This window comes from Gadus chalcogrammus, chromosome 14, assembly GCF_026213295.1.
Source record: "Gadus chalcogrammus isolate NIFS_2021 chromosome 14, NIFS_Gcha_1.0, whole genome shotgun sequence".
NCBI lineage: Eukaryota > Metazoa > Chordata > Actinopteri > Gadiformes > Gadidae > Gadus > Gadus chalcogrammus.
The window spans coordinates 9,731,623-9,754,094 of NC_079425.1; the positions used below are offsets into that span (position 1 = coordinate 9,731,623).

Sequence of the window (22,472 nt, forward strand, 5' to 3'; positions counted from 1 at the left end):
CACCGCAAACATCACTGCGGTGGACTGATCCTACAGATTTGCACCTTACAACGTCCGCAGGATCCGGCCTTTCCTCACAAGGGAAGCAGCTCAGCTTCTATTCCAATCACTGGTCATCTCCCGCCTCGACTACTGCAACTCGCTCCTGGCTGGACTCCCTGCCTCTGCGATTAAACCTTTGCAGCACATCCAGAATGCGGCAGCGCGCCTCGTGTACAACCTACCGAAGTTCTCCCATGTGACCCCCCTCTTCCGGGACCTCCAATGGCTCCCTGTAGTACCTTGCATCAGATTCAAGATTATGGTACTGGCTCCCTGCCGATGTCAGGATCGCAGAGTCGCTCACCAGCTTGCAAAAGACTCAAAACTCACCTGTTCAGAGTTCAGTGCGACTCTGCATAGCTACCCAGCCCCTTCCAGGCACCATTATATGTTGTACGTCCTGACACTTAATGTACGCACTTATTGTACTCACTTTATCTGCATTGCACTTATTCATACTACTTAATTGTGTAACATCTGCAGTAGCTGCTACCATTGCTGTACACAGGGAATGGGTTAGCCTTGCGATTGTTAGTACTTGCACTTGGCTCTATGAACATCTTTACTGTACTGACAGCGATATATTGTTTCACTATGACAAATGTACTTATTGTAAGTCGCTTTGGATAAAAGCGTCTGCTAAATGCCCTAAATGTAAATGTAATGTAAGGCCCCATGTTTCATTTTTTGTTGTAAATTTAGGTTAAATTGTGGATTTAGTATTATGTTAAATGTCACATTGTCTGTAGGGATATGGATACTACTATGTGAGATTGTATGTAAGATTATGCAAAACATTCTGTTTTCCAAAAATTCCAAAAATTATGATTGGAACTCTCAAAGAACGAGAGGTTGATTAATAAAACCTTTCCAATCATTTGAAAATTAGTCAGTCTGGTCGTTTTATGAAGTAAATGAAGAAAAATCTCAGTGTACACACGATTTTTAAGAAGGTGTGAACCCGACTTTTAAGAGTTTTGACAGATGCCATATAAATCACATTGCTGGTGTCAATTTAATTACACATAAATATTATTGTGTAACACAGAATAGATATTACACAGCAAAATAATAGCTGAATGTCACATGTGTAAAACCGATGGTCCCATTACACACCCAAAAGGAGAGCTCAAGAAATAGAGGTCAAAATAGACAATGTGGTCAAACCATACCTAACCGGTCACATTACAAAATAGATATTGCATCCTCTTTATTACAAGGTCACTTTTAAGAGTCGATACAATTCAATGAGTTTAACCTTTTTCCTACATACAGTACTTATAGAAATGTAGACCATTACAATGATACATTCTTGAACCATCATCACAGATCAGTTCCTTGTTACAGCAAAAACAGTACATGGACTGAAAGAGTGGAACCATCCTCAGAGATCAGTTGAACTCAGAGAACAGTCACAGCACATGCATTACATGGCCTGTAGGAAACACAAAAAGATGGTTCCCATCCCACAATGCGCTAATAAACAATTACAGTTAGCAGATGGATATCTCGCAATGAGAATCTTAGCCATTTTGTTTACACAGTCCAGACAAAAAAAGAGAATCCTTAAAATAAAATAGAATACAACAAGAACAAATAAACAAACATGCAAGCCATAAAACTGGCCTTAATCAAAACAAAGGTACTGTCAACTTTTTCTTATCAAGGCCTACTCGGAATCATGAAGTATAATACAAGATTTTAAAAACAATATTTGTGGTGGGCATATTTGACCAGAACATAAAAACTGTTTAAAAAGGTAAATCTAACCAAACAATCTTAATTAATTTTATCGAAACAAATCCAGTATAATATTTCTAAAATATAGAATACTATTCCAATTTGATGCGTTCCTGACGCAGTATCATGCAACACAAACACATTCAACAATGTGATATAACTTTGATATTTCACTATTAACGTACAATAACCACACGTACAGTATCATTTTAAATACATTTACATCTATAGAGATATAGTTAGTTTAAACTTTTTGCTATAAATTGACCCAGATGACATTGTCACCTCTGATATATGTTAATTTAGATTATTTCTAAAAAGGCTTTCCCATAAAAAATAGTTATATATATAATTATATAGGCTATATATATAAATATAATAAATATATATTATATTTAAATATTGGGGTTGAAATGATAGTAATAGTAGTAGTAATAGTTGGATTAAAATCTCGCTGTAAAACTGCACTTTGGCTTGAATCCAATTAATTATTTTAATAACTATGAGAACGATCATCAAAGCAGTAGATGCTTATGCAGTGAGAGAAATGCATTCAGTAGAATAATAGATCTGTAAAAAGGTGTATTTCAAATCTATATACTATACGTAGACTTTTTTTTCCTTTCTACAGCAACAATTTACTGAAATAAACTTTTTCTCCAAAATAGTGATCCATCTCAGTAATTTTCCTCTGTAATACTTTCTCTATTCAGGTCATATTTTGCTAAATCTAAAAGGGATGGTTGTCTGAAAAATATAAAGCTATAATTGTAGCGTCAATTTCAGCCACTACAGGCTGCTAATGGGAAAAACGTACATAGTGCAGGTTTAGGTAAAAATAATAGCTTTGTTTCCTATTAATACAATTTTTTCTCAACCTACATTTTTCGAATGCAGTATAAATGCAGTCAAATGTAAATAAAATACAGTAATAGTAGAGTCACTGCCATTGCAAAGAGCACCATGATGTGCTTATTATGCCTACAACGTTTACATATTTTCACCTCAGTTTTGTAATCGTCAATGCAAATGTAGATTCATGTATAATAAACACAATCTTCTCATCGGTAATAAAAGTATTTTGGATGTGTGTAGATGCTAGAACGTGTTAGCAGGTATCGGTGTCCTGATGTCCTGCAGGGAGGAACTGTGAATGTTAGATATTTGAAGAATGGCAGCTGAAGAATGGAGACTGAAAAAATAAAAAGGCGCAGCCGAGCAATAGACCTGGGTCTAGTGTCACACATAGCCTATGGCGCCCCTTGCTGCTCACGAGTATGATTATGAGGATCCTCCTTCGAAAGAATGCTCCAACAAATACAAATGCTCATCATCCAGTTCACGTTTCACAGCTTTTACCTCACAGAACCTAAGAAAGAAAGAAAAGAGGGAACCATCTTAGTGAGGAAAAACAATACTTATTATACACCATGCAAAGTGACAGCACAATGGCTTAAGCAGAATTAAGAAAAATAATGTGAGCCACATATTTGTTGAAAGTACAAACTAACCTGTGTGTTAGTAGGAGCGTGTTAAGTTGTTCCCTGGCTCCTGCTGCAAGCTGATCAACAGATCCTCCATTTTCTCCATGTTCTGCGACGAGGCCATGGTATTCTGGATCGTCCCAGATTCGGACAAAGACTGAATGAAAAGGGACTGGATGTGTGCCTCGCTCTCCCTCTGGTTCTGGCCAGACTGACTGATGGCTATGATGTGATCCGACAGGGAGGTCCCGGGGGCATTCATCATCTGGCTGCACTCTGTATGGGACGGGACAGACGCGGGAGAAAGATCGGATCAGTGTAGCACACGGACATCGTCTCAATTCATTACAATCTCATCATCATGTCTCTATCATGAAAGAGGCGTCTTTCCCCCGTTTCTTGTTCGCTTTTTTTTTTTTTACCATTTTCCATTCCGAAGAGGAAGAGGCCGGGGGGCTGCCGAGGGTGACTGGGCTGGCCCCGGGCCCCGCCGCCCACCGCCGCCTGGAACAGGGAGCCTGGCTGCTTCACGGGGGGGGACGAGCTGGTGGCCTGGAGGCCTGCGGCTCCGCTCTGGGAGGAGAAGATGGTGGCCGGAGGAAGCTCCTGAGCAGCCATGCCCCCTTGTAAGGCGGCCATGTTGGCCTGTGGGATGAAGATGGAGACGGGCGGCTGTTGGGTGCTCTGAGAGCTGCCACCCAGCTGCATGGGCTGCTGCATGGGCTGCTGCATGGGCTGCTGCATGGGCTGCTGCTGCGGCGGCGGCGGCGGCTGCTGGGGGAATAGGACCTGCTGCCGCTGCTGGCTTGGGTTTCCCAGGGCCATCGGCTCTGAGCGGTCCTGCTGGCCGACCGGCACCATGCTGGCCTGAGAGAAGAGCAGCGAGGGGTTCGGAGGTTGCTGGGTAGAGAGGCTGCTGCTGCTCAAGGGAGGCATCGGGCCCTGGCCGCTGAACAGGAGGCTGGAGGGCTGGTCCTGGCTGGACAGGTTGGGGTTGGTGTGGAAGAGCAGCCCGGCCTGCTGCTGGCCCGGGGAGAGGGTGCTCGCGACGGGATGCGGGGGTATATTCTGGAAGGTCTGCTGGGGAGATTGCGTCTGGGGCTGGGCTGCCTGCTGCTGCTCCATAGGGGTCCCCCGCTGAATGGGGGCGAGCTGGGTCTGAGCCTGGAACACGGGCTGGGGCTCTGGGACCGTGGTCTGCAACGCGTTGAGGAAAGCCATCTGCTGCTGCTGCTGGGGCTGCGATGGTAAGGACGTCTGGGGCAGGAAGGAGGGGGCGGGCTGCTGCTGCTGCTGCTGCTGCTGCTGCTGCTGCTGCTGCTGCTGCTCCGGAGCCAGACTGCTGCCGCTCAGCGCGGTCAGGTTATTCGGGAAGAGCGTCGCCTGCAGGTGTTCCTGCGCGCAAGAGGCCTTCTGAGCGTGAAACACCGCCGCCGGCGGCTCGCGGGCCTCCGCCATGGAGCTTTGTCTGTGGAACCGCGGCGGGGAGGCGAGCGAGGGGGTCTGCTGCAGGAAGCTGGTTTGAAGAGGGAGGAGCTGCTCACTTGTCTGCTGCTGAGCCTGCTGGAACAGGGATCCACGGTTTGGGACCGACCCCTGCGGGGAGCCCTGCTGTTCAGCGTTGTCCCCCCTCGAGGTGCCATGAAACATGGTACACTCCATGGGGATTTGTGACTGATACAGTTGCTGCAGTTGTTGTTGCTGCTGCTGCTGCTGCTGTTGAATGTGTTGTGTTTGGATCTGCTGCTGCTGATGAATATGTTGCTTTTGGATTTGTTGTTGTTGTTGTTGTTGCTGCTGAATGTGTTGTTGACATTGCTGCTGTTCGGCCATCGCGTTGTCAGACTGCAGCGGGTGCCTATAGAACCCGGTGGCCTGAAGCTGCCTCACAGCCTGTTCGATCTCCTCCAGGGGCAAGAGGGGCAGTCGGTGCTGCTGTTGGGAAGCCGGTTCCCTACGCAGTCGGCCCACCGGCCCGGGGCTGGGGCAGCGCCTCTCTCTGGGCTCCATGCGGAAAGGCTGGGGCGCCCCCGGCGCCTGGAGCAGAGACTCCGCGGGCACAGCGAAGCCGCTAGCGTTGGAGAGGTCTTGGCTCTGCAGGACGGCCGCCGCAGGCGCCACATTGTCCCCGTCTCCGGCCACGGTCTGAGGCAGGACGGGGAACACCTTGTTGGTGAGGCGGCAGGGCGGGATGTCTGCGCTCTGCCTGGCTTGACACATCATGTCCGTGGGCGGCTGGAAAACAACAAGACAGCATGTTTAGAAGGGCCCTTATTTCAAGAGTTCAAGGAACAAAGTCATTCTTAGTCCACAGTCAAGTGATGGGGATATACGTTGCTATATCTATAGCTATAGATATATGTTATATCCTTATCCTAGCTGTCTTTGATGTTTAAGGGGAATGGGTTAACCCAAGGTAACATTCGTAATGCACAGACAGAGATATATATTTTTCAATTTCTTATGACAAATGTACTTGTTTTAAGTGACTTTGGATAAAAGCACCTGCTAAATGCCCCAAATGTAAATATACATGTTACACCTGTATATCAAACAGTTCTGTTCATTTGATCACTGCTTTTCAATATTGTGTAGCATTGCACACAATGAAATCGCCAATATTTCACAACCAATTAAAGGTAACAGTTTCACGTAACAATAGTACGATAGTCCCAAACAAATGCACCACCTTAAACACTCTGGTATGAGTGAGGTTGCTCGACACATCCATCGGCGTGATGTCTTCTCTCTTCACATGGGGCAGCATCAAAGAACTGGGATCTAAAGCTGCGAAGCAATATACAATGTAAGTTAGTAGGGAATACAAATTAGAAATACAATTATTTTACACTGACACTGATTTGGATGCATTTAATCACCTTCAACTTTTCCTTCATAGGGGCAAGGCTTCACTGGAGAGGAGCGCTCATTTTTGACGGAAACATCCTTTTTGGCTGCAAGAACATGAGAGAGAGAGAGAGAGAGAGAGAGAGAGAGAGAGAGAGAGAGAGAGAGAGAGAGAGAGAGAGAGAGAGAGAGAGAGAGAGAGAGAGAGAGAGAGAGAGAGAGAGAGAGAGAGAGAGAGAGAGAGAGAGAGAGAGAGATTTTTTTGCTATAAATGCAGATATGTTTCCAAATAACATCCTTAAAGAGGAGTTTTAGAGGATTGTAACAGGAGTAGGTGCACCCAACCTACCAGGGTCTGGGGTGTAGGTGAACGGCTGCACGTCGTTGGATCGTCCAGCGTTAGTCAGCACATAGATACCCACGCACACTGAGGAGGACGTGTCCTGGTTCTGGTATGGAGGAACTTTCACTATCAAGTGATTCTGGCAGGAGTTATATCATATGTGTAGAACAAAGCCGAAGAGAAAAAAACACAAATAGTCCGATTAGAAGGTGCTTATTATATACACGGGGGTACCGGATAAATTTTTCATGCAAAAGCAACAACTACAACTAAGTACAATTCAGAGAAATAAGTTAATTACAGATTTTGAAAAACACTTCATATAGAAAACAGAATTAAATTGCTCACTTTAAGTAATAAAATCTATAATAAAATATAATCGTATATTCAAAACATATCTATGATTTATATTGATATAATCCCCAAAACACAACTTTTTTTTTTCTCACAACTTTGCATGATTGTGCTAACAGTCATTTGGACCAGACCATTCAGCTTAGATTGAGATGGATTGTTGAAACTCCGTTCAGCCTCTAAGGCTCTGCATAATTAGGTCAGAACACAATGAAACCACTGAAACCTTGGTACCAGTAGCCATTTAAGATGATTACATCTAAGCTTGTTTACAATGCTGAACTGGCTACTGCTACTAATATTCTCAGGGTAAGGAGATGAATTGTCTGGGACCTGAAAGAATGCGTGCCTTGTTTACCTGGTGAAAAAGCTCCATGTCAATCTCAGCCTCCTCCTTCCAGGAGTTCTCATCTGAAACGGAAAGAGTATAAATGTAATATTCTGATTGCTGTTATTATTATGTTACACTCGTACGTACGTACATACATACATACATACATACATACATACATACATACATACATACAGAGAGAGAGAGAGAGAGAGAGAGAGAGAGAGAGAGAGAGAGAGAGAGAGAGAGAGAGAGAGAGAGAGAGAGAGAGAGAGAGAGAGAGAGAGAGAGAGACAAACACAGACAGACAGACAGACAGACAGACAGACAGACAGACAGACAGACAGAGAGAAACACTACAGACAAAGACAGAGACAGACAACAGGCAATACTACAATAATAATAAAACATCAGATTCTTACCGGATATATTTTCTTGAAAAATGACTTTGGTGTCCTTAAGAAAGTTCTTGCCGATGATGAAGACCTCCGCCCCTCCCCTCACTGAACAGCTGTGGAGTGACTTCTTCAGGATCTCAGGCAGCCCTGCAGGTTGGGCTGCAGACAGGACACCAGGACATATGGTTAACCTATGGCTTTTCTAGGACCACACAGTTATGTATACCATGAAGCTGGGAAATGCTAAATAGGCATTGTGTTAGTAACATGCATGTCAAGACAAGGCAGTGCAGCGAACAAGTGCCGTTGCAGTATACAATTAGAGAATGCCTCAGGGGACCATACTTTCTGGGTGATCAGATCTCATGACGGTCTCCTGGCTCCACTAAAACATACGTTACCAATATCGTTTGATAAAATGACTGATTCTGCCGAAATGCGGTTAGCATGAACGTGCCTGTCAACGAGGTAAACTATAGCAGTAGCACATGGATCTTCGTGACAAGATGTTCCTGTGTAAACTCAGGGTATGTGTCGTTCAAAAACGTCCTGATACGACATGCATTGATTCCAAAAGACAAAAGTGCTAAAGGCCTCTGTTTACACTAGTTGCAAGAATCGTGCTCATGATAAAACAAAGTCTTTTTGCATTATATTGGTAACAGATGTTTAAGTGGAGCCGGGGGCTATGGTGGTTTAATCACAAAGACCGGTATTATCCTTTAAGAATCTATGGCCCTTTTCTGAGAAATATTGGAAACACAGGTAACTAATTTTATATAAGCGCTGTAGAAGCGTAGTATTTCCAAATTCTCTTTGAGCTTGTTCAAATGTTGTTGTTAGAAACAAGCCCCGGCCCCTCCTTCTCCAACCGCTGTCTCGCATTTAATGTTTTTCCTACGTGACACTGTTGCTTTACCACACACACACACACACACACACACACACACACACACACACACACACACACACACACACACACACACACACACACACACACACACACACACACACACACACACACACACACACACACACACACACACACATTTATACATTCCCAAATAAATATCTTGTTGAAAGATGTTTCCTTAAATTGCGTGTTGGCTGTCTGTAAACAATGGACGTCAATGCACCTTTGTTTATTTATTTATTTCTTTCCTTTCTTTTTATTCGACACACAGCTCTTCCATATCCACACACAAAAAAGATCTCTCTTCTGGCTCACAGCAGTCTTTCCTGTTTAGTTTTTTCTTTAAAGAGACCACACCCTAAACCCTTGAGAGCCAACTACTCACATTGTCTCTGACATCAAAAGACAATGTCATCCCGTCCCGGGGCTAGGTCAAACATAAGACGTTAAACCGCATGTTTCAAAAGGGCAATTGGTTAATCATTCAAAATATTAACTGGTTCAAGTAGTTTACAGCTCAACTATCTCTGGTGCACTTTTGAAATGGCTTTAACCCCTTGGGTGTCATTGTGGTATCGCCATCCGGTCAAGTTGACACAACCAACAATAGATCAGTCCGATGCGTTGAACTATTTAAACACAGGAGAAGAAAACAGGAGTGACTCACTGCAGAGGATGGGGGACGAGGGGGTCTGCAAGGTGAGGAGCGACCCATCCGGACCTGGGACGTTGACCCGGAACACCAGCCGAGCCCGGGTGCTCTTCTTCTTGGAGCCGGCGACGCCGATGCGGGCCTCGACGTCAGCGTTACGGAGCTTCAGGATGCCCACGCAGTCCACCCTGCAGGAAACAACCGCCAACGTCAGTAAAAAAGGATGTTTTTCCAAAAGGTCTACTTTATTTTCGGGGACTTTTATTTCACAATGCCATGTTCATTTATTTCAGGGGACTTTCATTTCATAATGCTGTGGTGAAGACATACTTCACCACAACGGTCAGGTTCGGGAATACGTTGCCTTTTCAAGGCAGTGACACGCAAGAGGGGAGGTCGTGCTGTGCGTCTTTCGTTTGTGTACATAAGACACAGTAAAACAGCTTTGGCTCACATTTATTCATTGAATGCCACATTTATTTCACAATTTCACATTACTGATGAAATATGGGGGGCGCGGTTATCTCAGACCAAAGCATCCACATTGTTTCAGGTAAATAGACAACACAGAGGTAAGTGTGCATTTCACCACCAAACTGCATTCCATAAATGCAGACGTGACAATTCAAAGAAAGAGTAATGGCTGAAAACTAATCGTTGTTGACGAGAGGTCAGGATCCTATTCAGTTGGCACAGTCATACAAACGAAGGGAACCCTCCACAGTTGTAGTGTTAACATTGAGGAAAGGTACATACGCTATTGTCATGCTGGTGCTGGGGTCGAGAGGAACCTCAATCACGGTGGTGCCCTCAATGTCCAGCTCCTTGCAAGCTGTGGTGTTGCGTCCAGTGACTCTGCAGGCCTGGTAGAAGCCATGGGGTCTCACCCGCCCAGTGTCATTAGCCACAAATACTTGCAGCAGTACTGGCTCGTTCACGCCCTCCAGCTGTGCGAGAGGATTAACAGAGAACGTGTCAGCTATAACCTACCATATATGCGTTTCAGAGACGTTTTAAATGTGTCTCATTTCATTTCAGTAAAAGTTTGAACAACAAGAATGTATATAATGTCCTTAAACAATGAGCACATTGAAACCTGGACTATGTTAGTTTCCACATTAGCAACGTCTAGTATCTGATGTCGTAGCTCCAGTTATTGCTATTATATTTTCAGGTTATAGGTATCAAAATAAAAACAATCAGGAGAGCAATTATCTTAATCAGAGAAAGTTGTACTTTTAACTCAAAAAAATAACATAATTTATCTATCCATGTACAAATAACTTGCTAACCCTAGTTTTACAGCAGTGAGTAAAAATAAAAGCTGTGATAGCAATCACATAGAGGAGGGACTATCGGAAGGAGTCCCACGCTAACCTTTACGGTGGGGAAGCCTTGCTGGGTGCGGTCTTTGACCGAACCCCTGCTGCCCTCGGTCAAGTAGCGGGCCCGGTGTTGTGTCTCAGGCTGCACAATGATCTTCAGCTCCTTCCCCTCCCTCTTCGATGGGTACTGCATCGACAAAATCCTGCCCTTCTGGATAGTTGTTGACGGTCCATCTGCAGCACTGCGAGAGACACAGAGGAAAGAACAGTTATCTACCGTTGTATGACTTGGGTAAGGGTCATTTATTAGACAACTTTATCTTCCCTGTTAGAATAGTGGATATAGTCATACTAGCCAATGTGGTATTATGCATCATATGTCTGACTTATGTCATATGTTTTGTAACTGTGACCCAGAAGTGTATTACGAGGCTCTGAATAGCCACATAATATGCACTTGGTCTTTATGTAGCTGGTGACACAATTCTGCTGCTGGGATCAAATTGTGTTTATGACATAAGGCAAGTCAAAGACGCCCATTAAGTGTCAAGGTCCTAGAAGAGCAGGCCCTTAAATATATATTCTTTGGTAGAGCTTTTTCAAATGATTTGCCGACATCAATGCCGACTTGTAACCGTCAATACAGCAGAGTGCGCTCTACTAGTACTTAATCAGCCTTCCACAACCCTTATAGGCTTACTTTAACTTTGCGTCGTGATTCACCAAAGCTTACATCCTGTGTCGTAACGTCCTGCCACTCCCTAACCTCCGATCCAACCACCTCTCTGACTAGCGGGTATTACACTATTACGCAACCATTGAACAGAGAAGTATGCATTATGATGGTGACTATACCTTCCTATGGGGCAAGGCTTGCTGTCGGAGCCTAGCTGGGAGAGGACAAAGTGTGGGCCTTTAGCGCTGTCTGCGTCAAACATGTCCTTACTGCCACTGTCCAGGGAAAGGCTTTTAGGCCCCGGCCGCTGGCGAGGGGTGCGTTTCCGGGACTTCCGGGGCACCTCTGTGTTGTCGTTGTACGAGCTAGAGCTGAGGTTGCTGAAATTGGAAACAGAGTCCTCCGTCCAGATGCTGTTGCTTTGCTCCGAGTCGAGGGTAGCCTCGGTCTGCAAGGACATACAGCTGTTGTCAAACAGGTCCTCAGGCGGCGGGGGGATGATGAGCACAGTGCGGCGCTTGGAAGGGGTCATCTGATGTTGCTGCTCCTGTGAGGAGCTTCCTCTCCCTCCTCCTCCTCCTCCTCCTCCTCCTTGCTCCGAGCCAGCTCTGCAGTTCCCAGCACTCCCACTGTTACCATTCCCAGCCTCGGCACCCAGGATATCTGGGGGCCCCACTCTAGAGTCTTCTGGCTCAGCGGTGGCGCTGTTGAGGCCTGCAGCCTTGTCAGGGGCCAGGGTGCCGGTGAAATGCATGGTGGAGCTGGAAGTGTCAGGAAAAGCACTGCAGGGGGCTCCTCCCACGCTCATAGAGGAGGAGACGGTGGAAGCATCTACAGAGCAAACAAGGACAGCGTTAATAAAGGCCCCTCCGACAGCGTTGGCTAGCAGTCCCAGTTAAAGCAGCAAAATTTGTCACTGATTGCTTACTTTTTTTTTCATACATTTCTTTGTTTACCCAATTATTTTCTGGGGTTTTGTTTTACTGCATTGTGTGTGTGTGTGTGTGTGTGTGTGTGTGTGTGTGTGTGTGTGTGTGTGTGTGTGTGTGTGTGTGTGTGTGTGTGTGTGTGTGTGTTGCTTGCATGACACATTGTGAAGCCAGGAAAGAGTTGTTCTAAAAGTCCAAAATAAAATTAGACAGCAGGAATTTTCCAGCTGTGATGGTAGATAAAGGAATTACAATGCAAAATGACGATGAAAAGCCAAATCATGTCAGGACTCATCTTTTGATTTTGCCTTTGGTTGATTTGATCTACTGATTACAGAATTGCCTATAAGTAAGACAATGTTATCCAAGAAAGCCCAGCATTATGTGTATGTGTGTAAGATGATGCATGCCAATTGGATCATTTTTGCTGTACAGGTTTTGTCGGGACTGAACGTAGCCACAGAGACAAAATAAACAAGCTTCTGACCTATGAAGCAGAGAACTGCAGACCATTTTATATGCAGACACTCCCTGCTTCAGAGGGAACTACCTGGAATAAAAATGAGACAGCGAATGAACAATAAAAGCTGAACATGTAGTATTTCATTTTTATTTTGTATGTGTTGCGTTTCTTTTAGCATGCTGACACATTATTTTATAAATGATCCTGTTAGTTGTCATTAAGTTGTCAAGTGGCATGACAGGTCTGGGGTTTACTATCAGGCACTGGAATGTTAAGACTGCTGCTGACTGCATATCCGTTTGACGTAGCTGAATTTATTCAGGCCAGGTGACACAGAAAGCTGCAGATTAAACGAGTGATTACATGAGGAAATAGCCAGAGGTGTCTTTGCTAACATGCAAATTAACAAAGAAATGGATAGCACAATGAAAAAGGGTATTAAAAAAGTTTGAAGAAAGAAAATACAAGTTATAATTAAGTTAACAATCCAATCAAATGTACCTGTGAATATGTCAACTTTGAAATGTATTATATTTCAGTGAAACCATATTTTGCATTGCATGGATAAACAACTGCTCCAAATTCATAATGTTCATTTGTTTGACGTTGAAGACGTGAAGTTCCTGCTGAAGTCCTTCAATATTATATTAATATATTAATATTAATTTTTTTATTATTTTCCATTTGATATATCTATTACAATTGTTGGCATCATTTCAATAACTATAAAAGTTATGTAGGTAGGTAGGATTTAAGAGCTATTATCTGAGTTAAATTTGAAATAACATAGCATTCCCTCAGCTACTCCGAATGACCACTGGTTGAGCCAATTTAGATTTCAGACAGCTACCAGCACATTTCTGACCTCTCGGACATCTCTTCCCTGATTGGTTGGGGGGTAACTTCTTGACTTTCAAAAATTGGTGTACATTTTTTGTGAAAATTGTGGGAAGGTAGAGAGCAGAGAGGGAGGGGACATCTTTTTGGTTGTTTAGTTTCATAATCACCTCTAAGCTCTCTTCTGCTTTTTACTGCACACTAAGAACATATTGTTCCATATCAAGGGAAAACATTGATGTCAAAGCCACTTCTAAGAGCACAAAATAGGAAGTCCAGTTATGATGATAAAATAACATGGCCAAAACTAACTGTCAGTACAAACGTTGTATTAAATAGCAGTTGAAAGTAAGTAATCAAAGTAGAATCCGGGTTGGAATCCCAGAGAAAGGTCCAGGTTCCTTTAGGTCGAGTTGGAGTCGCGACGTTGGTACCAGAGACACTGTTGATCTGATCTTAAATACATTGCACTATAAAATGCTGATCTATTTTACTAAATTTTTGCAAATGTTTTCTTTTACATATCTATTATATTATTTTTATTGTATGACAATGTTTATATGTGAAGCACTTTGAGTATGCCTTGTGTATGAAAAGTGCTATATATAAGTTGCCTTGCCTTGCCTAATTTGATTCGACAAGAGGCATACCATGAGTCCTGATATGGAAAATAGCAGCACAGGGACTTTTAACTACACATGCATCATTCCGCTATACAGAGTTTTGTTTGTTACAACCGCTAATTACATTTTTGATCAGAAGCTGTGAAATCATCGGAATTGTCAAAGGACTCTGTTTCCCTGGTTGCACAATAATTTATACAGATAAATGTACATGATAGAAAAAGTAGCTGTCCTGCAGTAACATATATACCATCACAAAGTATAAAGTTATTGTGCTGGAAATTGTTTATGTGTTACTTGGCAACATTCCAGTTCCAGTCCAGTTGTGGAACCATTTGTGTTGGCAGAGCCGAATAAAAGGTAAAATAGACAAACAAATGATAGTTGTATTCTTGATAACTAATACATGGCACATGTTGAACTGTTGTATGAACACAATATCACATGAGAGGGATTGCGGTTATCTTAAACAGCCCTCCCTCTCGTGTGATATTGCTTAAATAACAGAGCTCACAGGAACCAGTGGCTGAAACGTAAAGGTTATAATTAGTGGATGGAAGGTAGGACTTGACTGTTGAATTCAAATTTTTTTACTTTCATTTTGTTGAAACAATTACTCTTCCAAGTGAAACCGGATGAATCCGCTGCCTTCATCTCAAAACAACCGGTATGTCCCTCATGGTTATGTACCAGGGCACGGTTAATAGTCTAAAATAGTGAAGATAAGTTGGTTTGATCCAAGAGTTGGTCCTTGAATTGCCATCCCCCTTTTTTAATCAGCAACCTCACTTCTAGATGCAACTAAATCCTACACACTTCACATTTAAGTAAAGTATGGCAATTAGGGGATATGTGGAGAAATTACAAACCTTACAAGAATTGTCCAACATTGCACAATACTTTGCAAGAATTGCAAATAAAACGTAACTTCTGAACTAAAGCTATGCGAGTCTGTGATAGAGTCAGACCCTGTTCACGTGAGTGAAATTGCTAGCTTTATAACTGGTTTTAAATCTTGATTTGATATGGATCCAAAACTCATGTTTCATTGTAGAGCACATTGCTAGTGCGTTGATTCTAACAGGATCCTATCTTTCAGTTTTAATACACACCTTTAGTAGTGCTAGTGAGGACAATGATTTAAATCTACATTCATGCACAAAGATGTTTGTTTTTGTTTTTGCTTTTATAACATGAAGAAAATAACTAAAATGAACCATTGACTTTTTTTTGTTTTCTTTTCTTTGAACCCAACACAAATAGCCACACTCCGGTTAAAAACAATACCTCTAGATGTCTATTTGACCTGCCAGCATAACTATAGTGTAAACAAACAAGCTTGAGGTGAGAGCATGGAGGCTCAATGCTTTGGTGTGCCAAAGAAAACAGTAGGTGAACCAACCTGAAAGCCCTTTGAGAAAGCCCTATAGGTGAAGCCTCTTGTACTAAACCACCACCAACCCATTCTAATTGTTTTCATGTACTTCAAGCAAGCCATTTATTGGGCTGTTTATTTTAGCTTGAAGGAGATTCACTTCGGGCAATGGTATTTTTATTCTAGATTTGTTTATTGTTTTTCTACTGTGTGCAAAAAGACACGACTCATGACCATGCTCAAGACCACATTCTCCGGGGGCCACACCAGCGCGTTTGACTGTGGAAAAGCCGTCCCTGGAGGTGTGGGAGAGGGCAATAGGAAGGGGAGCTCACCCGGTCCGAGGGCCGCTGGAGCTGGCGCTGGCCCGGTGTCTCCACCACTGGTCTGGCTCATGGCTGCTTCGCTCTGATGCTTGGAGAAGGGTAACTGAAGCTCTGTTGGAAGCAGATCATAAACTGATTCTGTGAAGAGAATATGTTGTGGGTTGTCAGCAGCAGAAAGAAAAGATACAAAAATTCATGCATAGTACTACTATGTACCGGAATTAGGTTTCTAGCACCAACCTACGAAATGCCTACGTATTATATTACCAGAATACAATAGAGCAGAATATAATAGAAACTCTTATTTTCCATTAAGGGAAAATTTGATGCTAAAGTTGCCAAAGCTGTTTTGTGTAGGCTTGTGCGTCCATTTTTGTTCCTCCAATCCTCAAGTCTTGAACTAGATTGATCTAAAAATATATCATGCTCATTATTCTCTATCCGTATCCCCTTGAATAGGTGTTGCAAGTGGAAATTAAACTTGTAAACAGTAGATGTGCTATGAGGTATCTCTGGTGGACAGCTACACATGTTTGCAGTACCTGTGAAATATCAGAAACCTTAAAGCAGAGAAACGTCTTAAACACTACATAATACAACACAAATAAGCATGCTCACACAGAGGAATAGATTTCTCAACCAATTTTGACAAAATCGCAACCCAAGCACGATAGCACTTGAACTTGCAGCCCTATTCATGCTCTGAATTATAAAAACTATTCTATAACTTTACAGCAGCAGGATAGTTGGAGGATAGCCCTCCAACTATCCTCTACCAACTGCCAGCTTTAATTACTTGCAGCTGAGTCCCGGGGGTTGGTGTGTGTATCAGATACTCACACCCCCCGGTCACCATTGTTTCCACTGGCTGCGTACAATATACAAACCTGGGACACACTGAAACCAGCAGCCTCTTAAATCCTAAAGCCCCACAGCCGCCCAGAGTTGGGCAGAGCAGGAACACTGGTTCCCAGCAGAGTTGGTTCAATCTGAATTGGGTTCGCTTAACTTGCATTCATGCCCCCACGCACGCACATACACACACACACTGTCTATCTATCTATCTATCTCGCACAAACATAAACAGTCACACTCTCACGCTCACACACACACACACACACACACACACACACACACACACACACACACACACACACACACACACACACACACACACACACACACACACACACACACACACACACACACACACACACACACACACACACACAGCAGACACACATATCCCGTACAAAAAGCTTATACTCTGACACCTTCCCCCTTCATCTACCCGTTTAACAGTGCTCTTATTGGGAGGCCTTATTGACTGACTGCACATGCAAGAACATGTGCAGTGGCTGAAAAGTTCTTCCAGTAAACAGCGTGCCCACCGCACCGACAGAAAATATGTACTTAGCTCTTAGAGCAGAATTTGAATCACTGGTAGGCCTGTTTAAAGTGTTTCCACAGTCCCAGAATGTATTCAAGAAAAATAAAGTTGTATTCTAACGCGTGGCAGTATTTGTTCCACTCGCACGGAATTGAAAAACAAAATTTGAAAGATGAAAGATGTCTGGAAATCCAAAATGTGGTTTTCTGAGGCATTCTTATTCAAAACGTAATGTAAGCTCTGTTGAAAAATCCAAGATATGTTAAGAGCCTCTTTATGCCCTAAACCATGCCTTTGAATACGTTTATACAGTAAGCAGGGGGACTAAAGGTGAAAAAGAAAACACGCACCAAGTGAAAGGCAGGACTTACGCTCCCATTCATTTCTCTCACATTCCTGCTGCTTGCTCTTACTAGCCCTGGCACCTGGGGCGTGGCATTATTATTTTGTGGGCCAGGGTGACTGGTAACTTCCCTTCAGTCTCCCACCTCCTCTTTGTCTTCCTCGCTTTGTTTACGATAAGGACATTTTCTAGGGGCCCATACTATATGGTCAACAGGTTAGCTGTAGTTTGGAGTAGCCAGTCAAGCATGAATTGTGTAAAAGGTGAGCGGGGTTGAGAAAAAGAACCGTATGGGCACTTGGTTGAGCACATTAAAAAGAAACTTGTGGCAGGGAAGAAGTGTGTTTAAAAAGGGCAGCACACCCTCTGCAACAACCCTGATATGTTAACAGCCAGGCGCACGCCAGAGCTGCCACTGACCCCATGGCAACGGCCCACACCAGGAGAAACAGCTCCCCTCATTGGAGTGCGTGTGTCTGTGTGTGTGTGTGTGTGTGTGTGTGTGTGTGTGCGCTTGTGTGTGTGTGTCTGTGTGTCTGTGTGCATGCATGCAGGATGTTTCATCAATTAGCAAAACATCCTGGCAAAACTTTGCAAAGGTATTTTGCAACTTACAAAGTGTTGATCATGTATTATTAGCTTAATCCGAGTGGTTATACTAGTTATTCTTCTGTTCTGTTGTTTCTCTGTTAAAAGAGGTGGAAAAAGTGGTTGCAGAACATGACTAGAATCTTTATTTGCAATGATTAGGTTGATTTGTAAATATACAAACATGTTTCGTTTCTGGATGGCATTCTGTACATTAAAATATTATTTGGATCTAAAGAAGTGCCATGCCATTTAGCTCCTTATTGGAAGAAAAAAGGGGATGGAAATTCGAGTGCCAATTCTAAACTCATTTTTTGGACCAAATCAAGTGAGCACAAGAAGCTAGTCATAGTTCTCTTCAGTGCACTCAGTTGGCTTGAATGCCAACAGTGTAAAAATATCGCATGCCTAATCTCACCGTACACTCATATAGCATATTTACCGAACGAAAGAAAAAACAAGACTTTAATTGTCCAGTGGCACGGTCAGGCAAACACTTGATGCTTGATTCAATGGAAAGGAAGAAACAAATATAGAGTACTTTCTCAGTTCCTAAGATGAATGCTATTAAGAAATGGCTTCTGCTTGAGTTTTATGACGGGGTATAGGAGTTGCCGCCCTCTGTATTCAAGAGGTTAGTAGTAGTTAGTACAACATTGGATTTCCCCTAACACAACAATTTAGTTCCACATTGATATTGAAGTAAAATAAGCAAATTACCGGTAGTCTGTTCCTGAGATTCCTGTGCAAATGAAGTCACATAGTGTACATTGATCTGATGTTTGTTTGCTTACATCAATCTTTCACTCATTCACAGATTCACCTATTTCAGTGAACTGGCTCCAATCATATACAGACGTATATCGGATACAATTTCCTGCATGCAAAATGGGTATCTTTTTGAGGGGATACCATGTACTTATTTAAAAAAAACAATTCTTACTATTACAGTGGGAATAATATTTTACATACACTAGTACCCTCTCTGTGTACCAATGCAGACCGTTCTCGCAAGTTTGCAGGTATAGAGTATGGGGTATTGTCTGAGAAAACATCACAGACACTACTTCCCAGACTGCATGACATCATCACCAATGTAATATGTAAAGGCTTGAATCATTACACTCTACATCTTACTCAGCTTTATCATATTATAGTGATAAGAATGAAGAGCCAGCTTATGATAAACAACAGCAAACAGGATGCAGGGACAGATAGGACAGGGTTATTGACGGTTGCATCAGACATAAAATACGTTTAAAGAAGAAATTGAGAAAGTTGTCGACGACAGAATGAGGACTGAATTTCCTTTGTACCATGTACAATATCCAAGGTCTGAAAGATGTGACTCTGTAAAAAGAATCCCCTTTAAGCAAGAGATAGTTGTGAAAAGATCAGCTCACTGGCAACAAGATTAAATTGAAATAAGTAACACTTGAAGTGGAACCAACAGTGTTTATAGCATTAGCTGCAAGTTATCCTGAAAGCCGAAACGCTTCTTCTCACAAGCCAATTGAAATACTTCAATAATGAAAGCCTTACTGACACGCTCTGAGTGTATTGGGTGTTTAAGGGTATCGCACATCCAGTACTAGCCAATAAGAAGCGAGAGATATGCTGTCCGATCGCTATCATTATCATATTTATTGACATGTGCTAACAAGGTATATTTTAGAAATGAGTTAACTCTTTCAATTCGCAAAAACATGTACGGTAGTATAATTATTGGCCGATGCATAAATATTTGAGACAGATTAGGTCTAGTCTTAAGTATTTACTGAGTTTTAGGTTAACAATTAGGTTCTTGGTCTTGTTTCTTCTAAAGGATGTGTATTTATGATACCAATGGACTTTTGAATAAATGTTTTACTATGGTAAATAACATAAGTAAAGCAAAGAAAACATGTAAGATATTACAGATTAGATCTGGCTAGAGGACCCAAAACAGGATTATTTTACTACGCAAGCAAAACGCTTACCAGGAGAGTTCTACTATTGCCACTTTTGGAACGTGACTACTTAATAATAACATCTAAACAAAATAATAACAAAATGTGAACTTGGCTTGTAAGCTTTTAGCTAACCAGATAATATTTTAAACATTAGCCAAAAATATCTAGAAAATATTGTTCATACTGTTCATACAATATGCCATTATTGAATTACAATATAAAAAAACGGCCACATCTCAAGAAAAAGTCAAAAAGGTTACCTATCGATAATTTAAAAGATTTTAACCCATAAACTACACTTCCCATGAATCAAGCAAACCAAGGCTATTATGCCCTATCAGTGGTTGTTTGAGATTCAAACAGTTATCTTAGCTAGAATCTCTCTAAATTAAAAAAACACTTAGAAAGGATTTCCTTTGGACACATTCAACTGGTATCATTACCAAATTCCGGTTAAGCTGTTTTTGTTTTTAAACAATGAAACCAAAACTATTCGATTAGTGCTCCCTAGAAAAAAAGGGCATGTGTGCGCTCTGCAGTCTTTCATCATCTGAAATCTACAAGCTTTTAGGGCAATCGACTATTTTTAAGCACAGGTCTCTTTGTTTGTTTAACATAGCAAAGTCAATATTAATGGAGTGCTATGTAAGCCCAGGTTAACACACAGAGTGGCCACATGGTTAATGATTGGCATGGCTTTGGTGTCAATTTAAGTGTGGGGGGGGGGGGGGGGGCTTTTGAAGTCCAAAGAAGAGCCATTTCATTCTACATGCCAGGTCTTCAGATAACCTGACACTCTATTCAACATAAAATGGCATTCTACTTACTCAATATTTATGAAAGAAAATTGCCATTAGATCCCTTACCTTATTTAAACGTGTTATTTAATTTACAGAATGACTTTTCTAACAAAAGTCAGCCTAGTGTTTTGAAATACAATACAGGCCCAATGGCAATACTTCCTTCAAACAATCCCTTTTCCTTTATTTACTCCTGGTATATTTTCAAGATGAAATTTCATAGTTCTGTCTTTTTACCCAAAGGGTCCAAAGTATAGTCAATAACTGTATCAATGTACTGAACCAAATGACACCTATAACTACCACACTTTGTTATTTTAAAAGATTTTGTTTGAAAACTCTTATCACCAGCAAAACTTTCTCATGCCACATGGATCCATCAGATATCCATAATCAGATTGTGATACAGTTCAACAAATATATCTTCAAAAAGTACTAATTATAAAAGCCCTCTCAGAGAGAAAGTAGGTAAGCCCATGCTCCATATTCTCAACATAATATTCAAAAGAAAACCTTTCAAATTGTTGTTGTATTCAATAATATCCAAAGTCAAACACATTTAAATAATTCTCTAGAACCAGTGCTCTAAAATGAAATGCCACTTCTTTCTAACCCTAACTACATATTTGCCAATGCTCACATTGGCAAATTGGCAAGTATGAAGTACGTTTAATGAAAAAAATCAAATCATCCTATAATGTTATGTCATCCCTTGCAATTATAATTGGTAATATAAACTAGAATAACAGGTGACACAGATACTCTGTGAATACCTAATGACATGATTATTGTATACATTTGCTGGACCAAATTTATAATGGCCAATCAGCATACACCCATAGACCAATAGTAGCTATTCTTGTAGCATTCTTTTTTTCTTCAATGCGTCAGTCAATGAAAATTTGTAATACAATTTGTATTCTTCAATTCCCGTCATTGGGGCTACTCATAACCGGATGCCGGAATGACTTTTTTGGGCAGAGACCCACGTCACATATTTATCTATTTCTCTGCAGTATTCCCTTTCAACTTGAGGGTTAACTTGAGGGGGTCCATTAAATGGTGATGTAGGTAAAGAATGTTACTGTATGCACAATCTTCCAAGACTAATCATTTCAATGTAAATCGACGACAAAATAACTGGACAAATTCGAGGATTAAGGGCAGTAAGTGTGCCATAAAACTTCGGATAAATTTTATGAACTAGAAACTTCGCTGAACGTCAACAGACACGAGGCTATATAAATAAATCACATGAAGGATTTGATACCAAAGAACTAAATGACAGACACATAAGGAAAACAATCGTAGAATACAAGCAAGTGTGTTACCTTTAGAATACAAAGATCTGGGTGAATTCAGGTCGAGGTCTCCGCTGAAGAGTGATATAAAGTCAGAGGGCATCGCAGTGCCTCTGGATTCGAGAAATTGGATACGCTCTAACACAAAGCGTGACGTTTTCCGTGAGAACTGTTTCCTCGATAAAATTCAAATAAAAGTTTGTTACAAAGTTAACATAAGTCATGTGTATGAAATCATCTAGGTTATAGTTGGCCGGCCCCAGGCTGTCAACCACGGCGGTTGTTCGGGTTCATTGTGAATGTTTATGATCTGAGGGGCTGAGAGGGACTCATGTTGTGGGTGACGCCCACATGATGACGTAGGACTGAAGTCCGAATTGTGCGCAAGCTTTCATCAGTCATAACTTTTTTTACATAAATACCATAAAATATTTTCAATG

The 22,472-nt window shown here is 42.0% G+C and overlaps 1 protein-coding gene across 4 annotated transcripts; it reads right to left on the reverse strand.

Moving 5' to 3' along the window:
* Positions 1–125: 125 nt before the first annotated feature.
* Positions 126–22,317, reverse strand: LOC130403138 (nuclear factor of activated T-cells 5-like). Of its 4 annotated transcripts, none has more exons than XM_056607325.1 (14): positions 22,063–22,317; positions 15,668–15,769; positions 11,285–11,936; positions 10,482–10,671; positions 9,861–10,051; positions 9,120–9,292; positions 7,564–7,698; positions 7,169–7,221; positions 6,463–6,595; positions 6,146–6,220; positions 5,956–6,053; positions 3,689–5,501; positions 3,294–3,542; positions 126–3,151 (listed from the first exon to the last, which is right to left on the reverse strand). In XM_056607325.1, the coding sequence occupies exons 1-13, from the start codon at positions 22,133–22,135 to the stop codon at positions 3,301–3,303; spliced, it is 3,930 nt and encodes a 1,309-aa protein (XP_056463300.1). In that variant the 5' UTR covers positions 22,136–22,317; the 3' UTR covers positions 126–3,151; positions 3,294–3,300. The 4 variants fall into 4 exon arrangements, with proteins under 4 accessions (XP_056463300.1, XP_056463299.1, XP_056463302.1 ...); XM_056607324.1 differs by having other exon boundaries at positions 15,668–15,796; XM_056607327.1 differs by lacking the exon at positions 22,063–22,317 and adding an exon at positions 12,522–12,584 and having other exon boundaries at positions 15,668–15,752.
* Positions 22,318–22,472: the final 155 nt, after the last annotated feature.

Coding starts and splice junctions, on each gene's coding strand:
- LOC130403138 (XM_056607324.1), bottom strand. CDS start 22,135: ATGCCCTCTGACTTTATATCACTCTTCAGCGGAGACCTCGACCTGAAT. Junction 11,937..15,667: donor TCCAGCGGCCCTCGGACCGG/GTGAGCTCCCCT, acceptor TTTGCTCTGTAG/ATGCTTCCACCGTCTCCTCC. Junction 5,502..5,955: donor CTCATACCAGAGTGTTTAAG/GTGGTGCATTTG, acceptor GTTGTTTTCCAG/CCGCCCACGGACATGATGTG.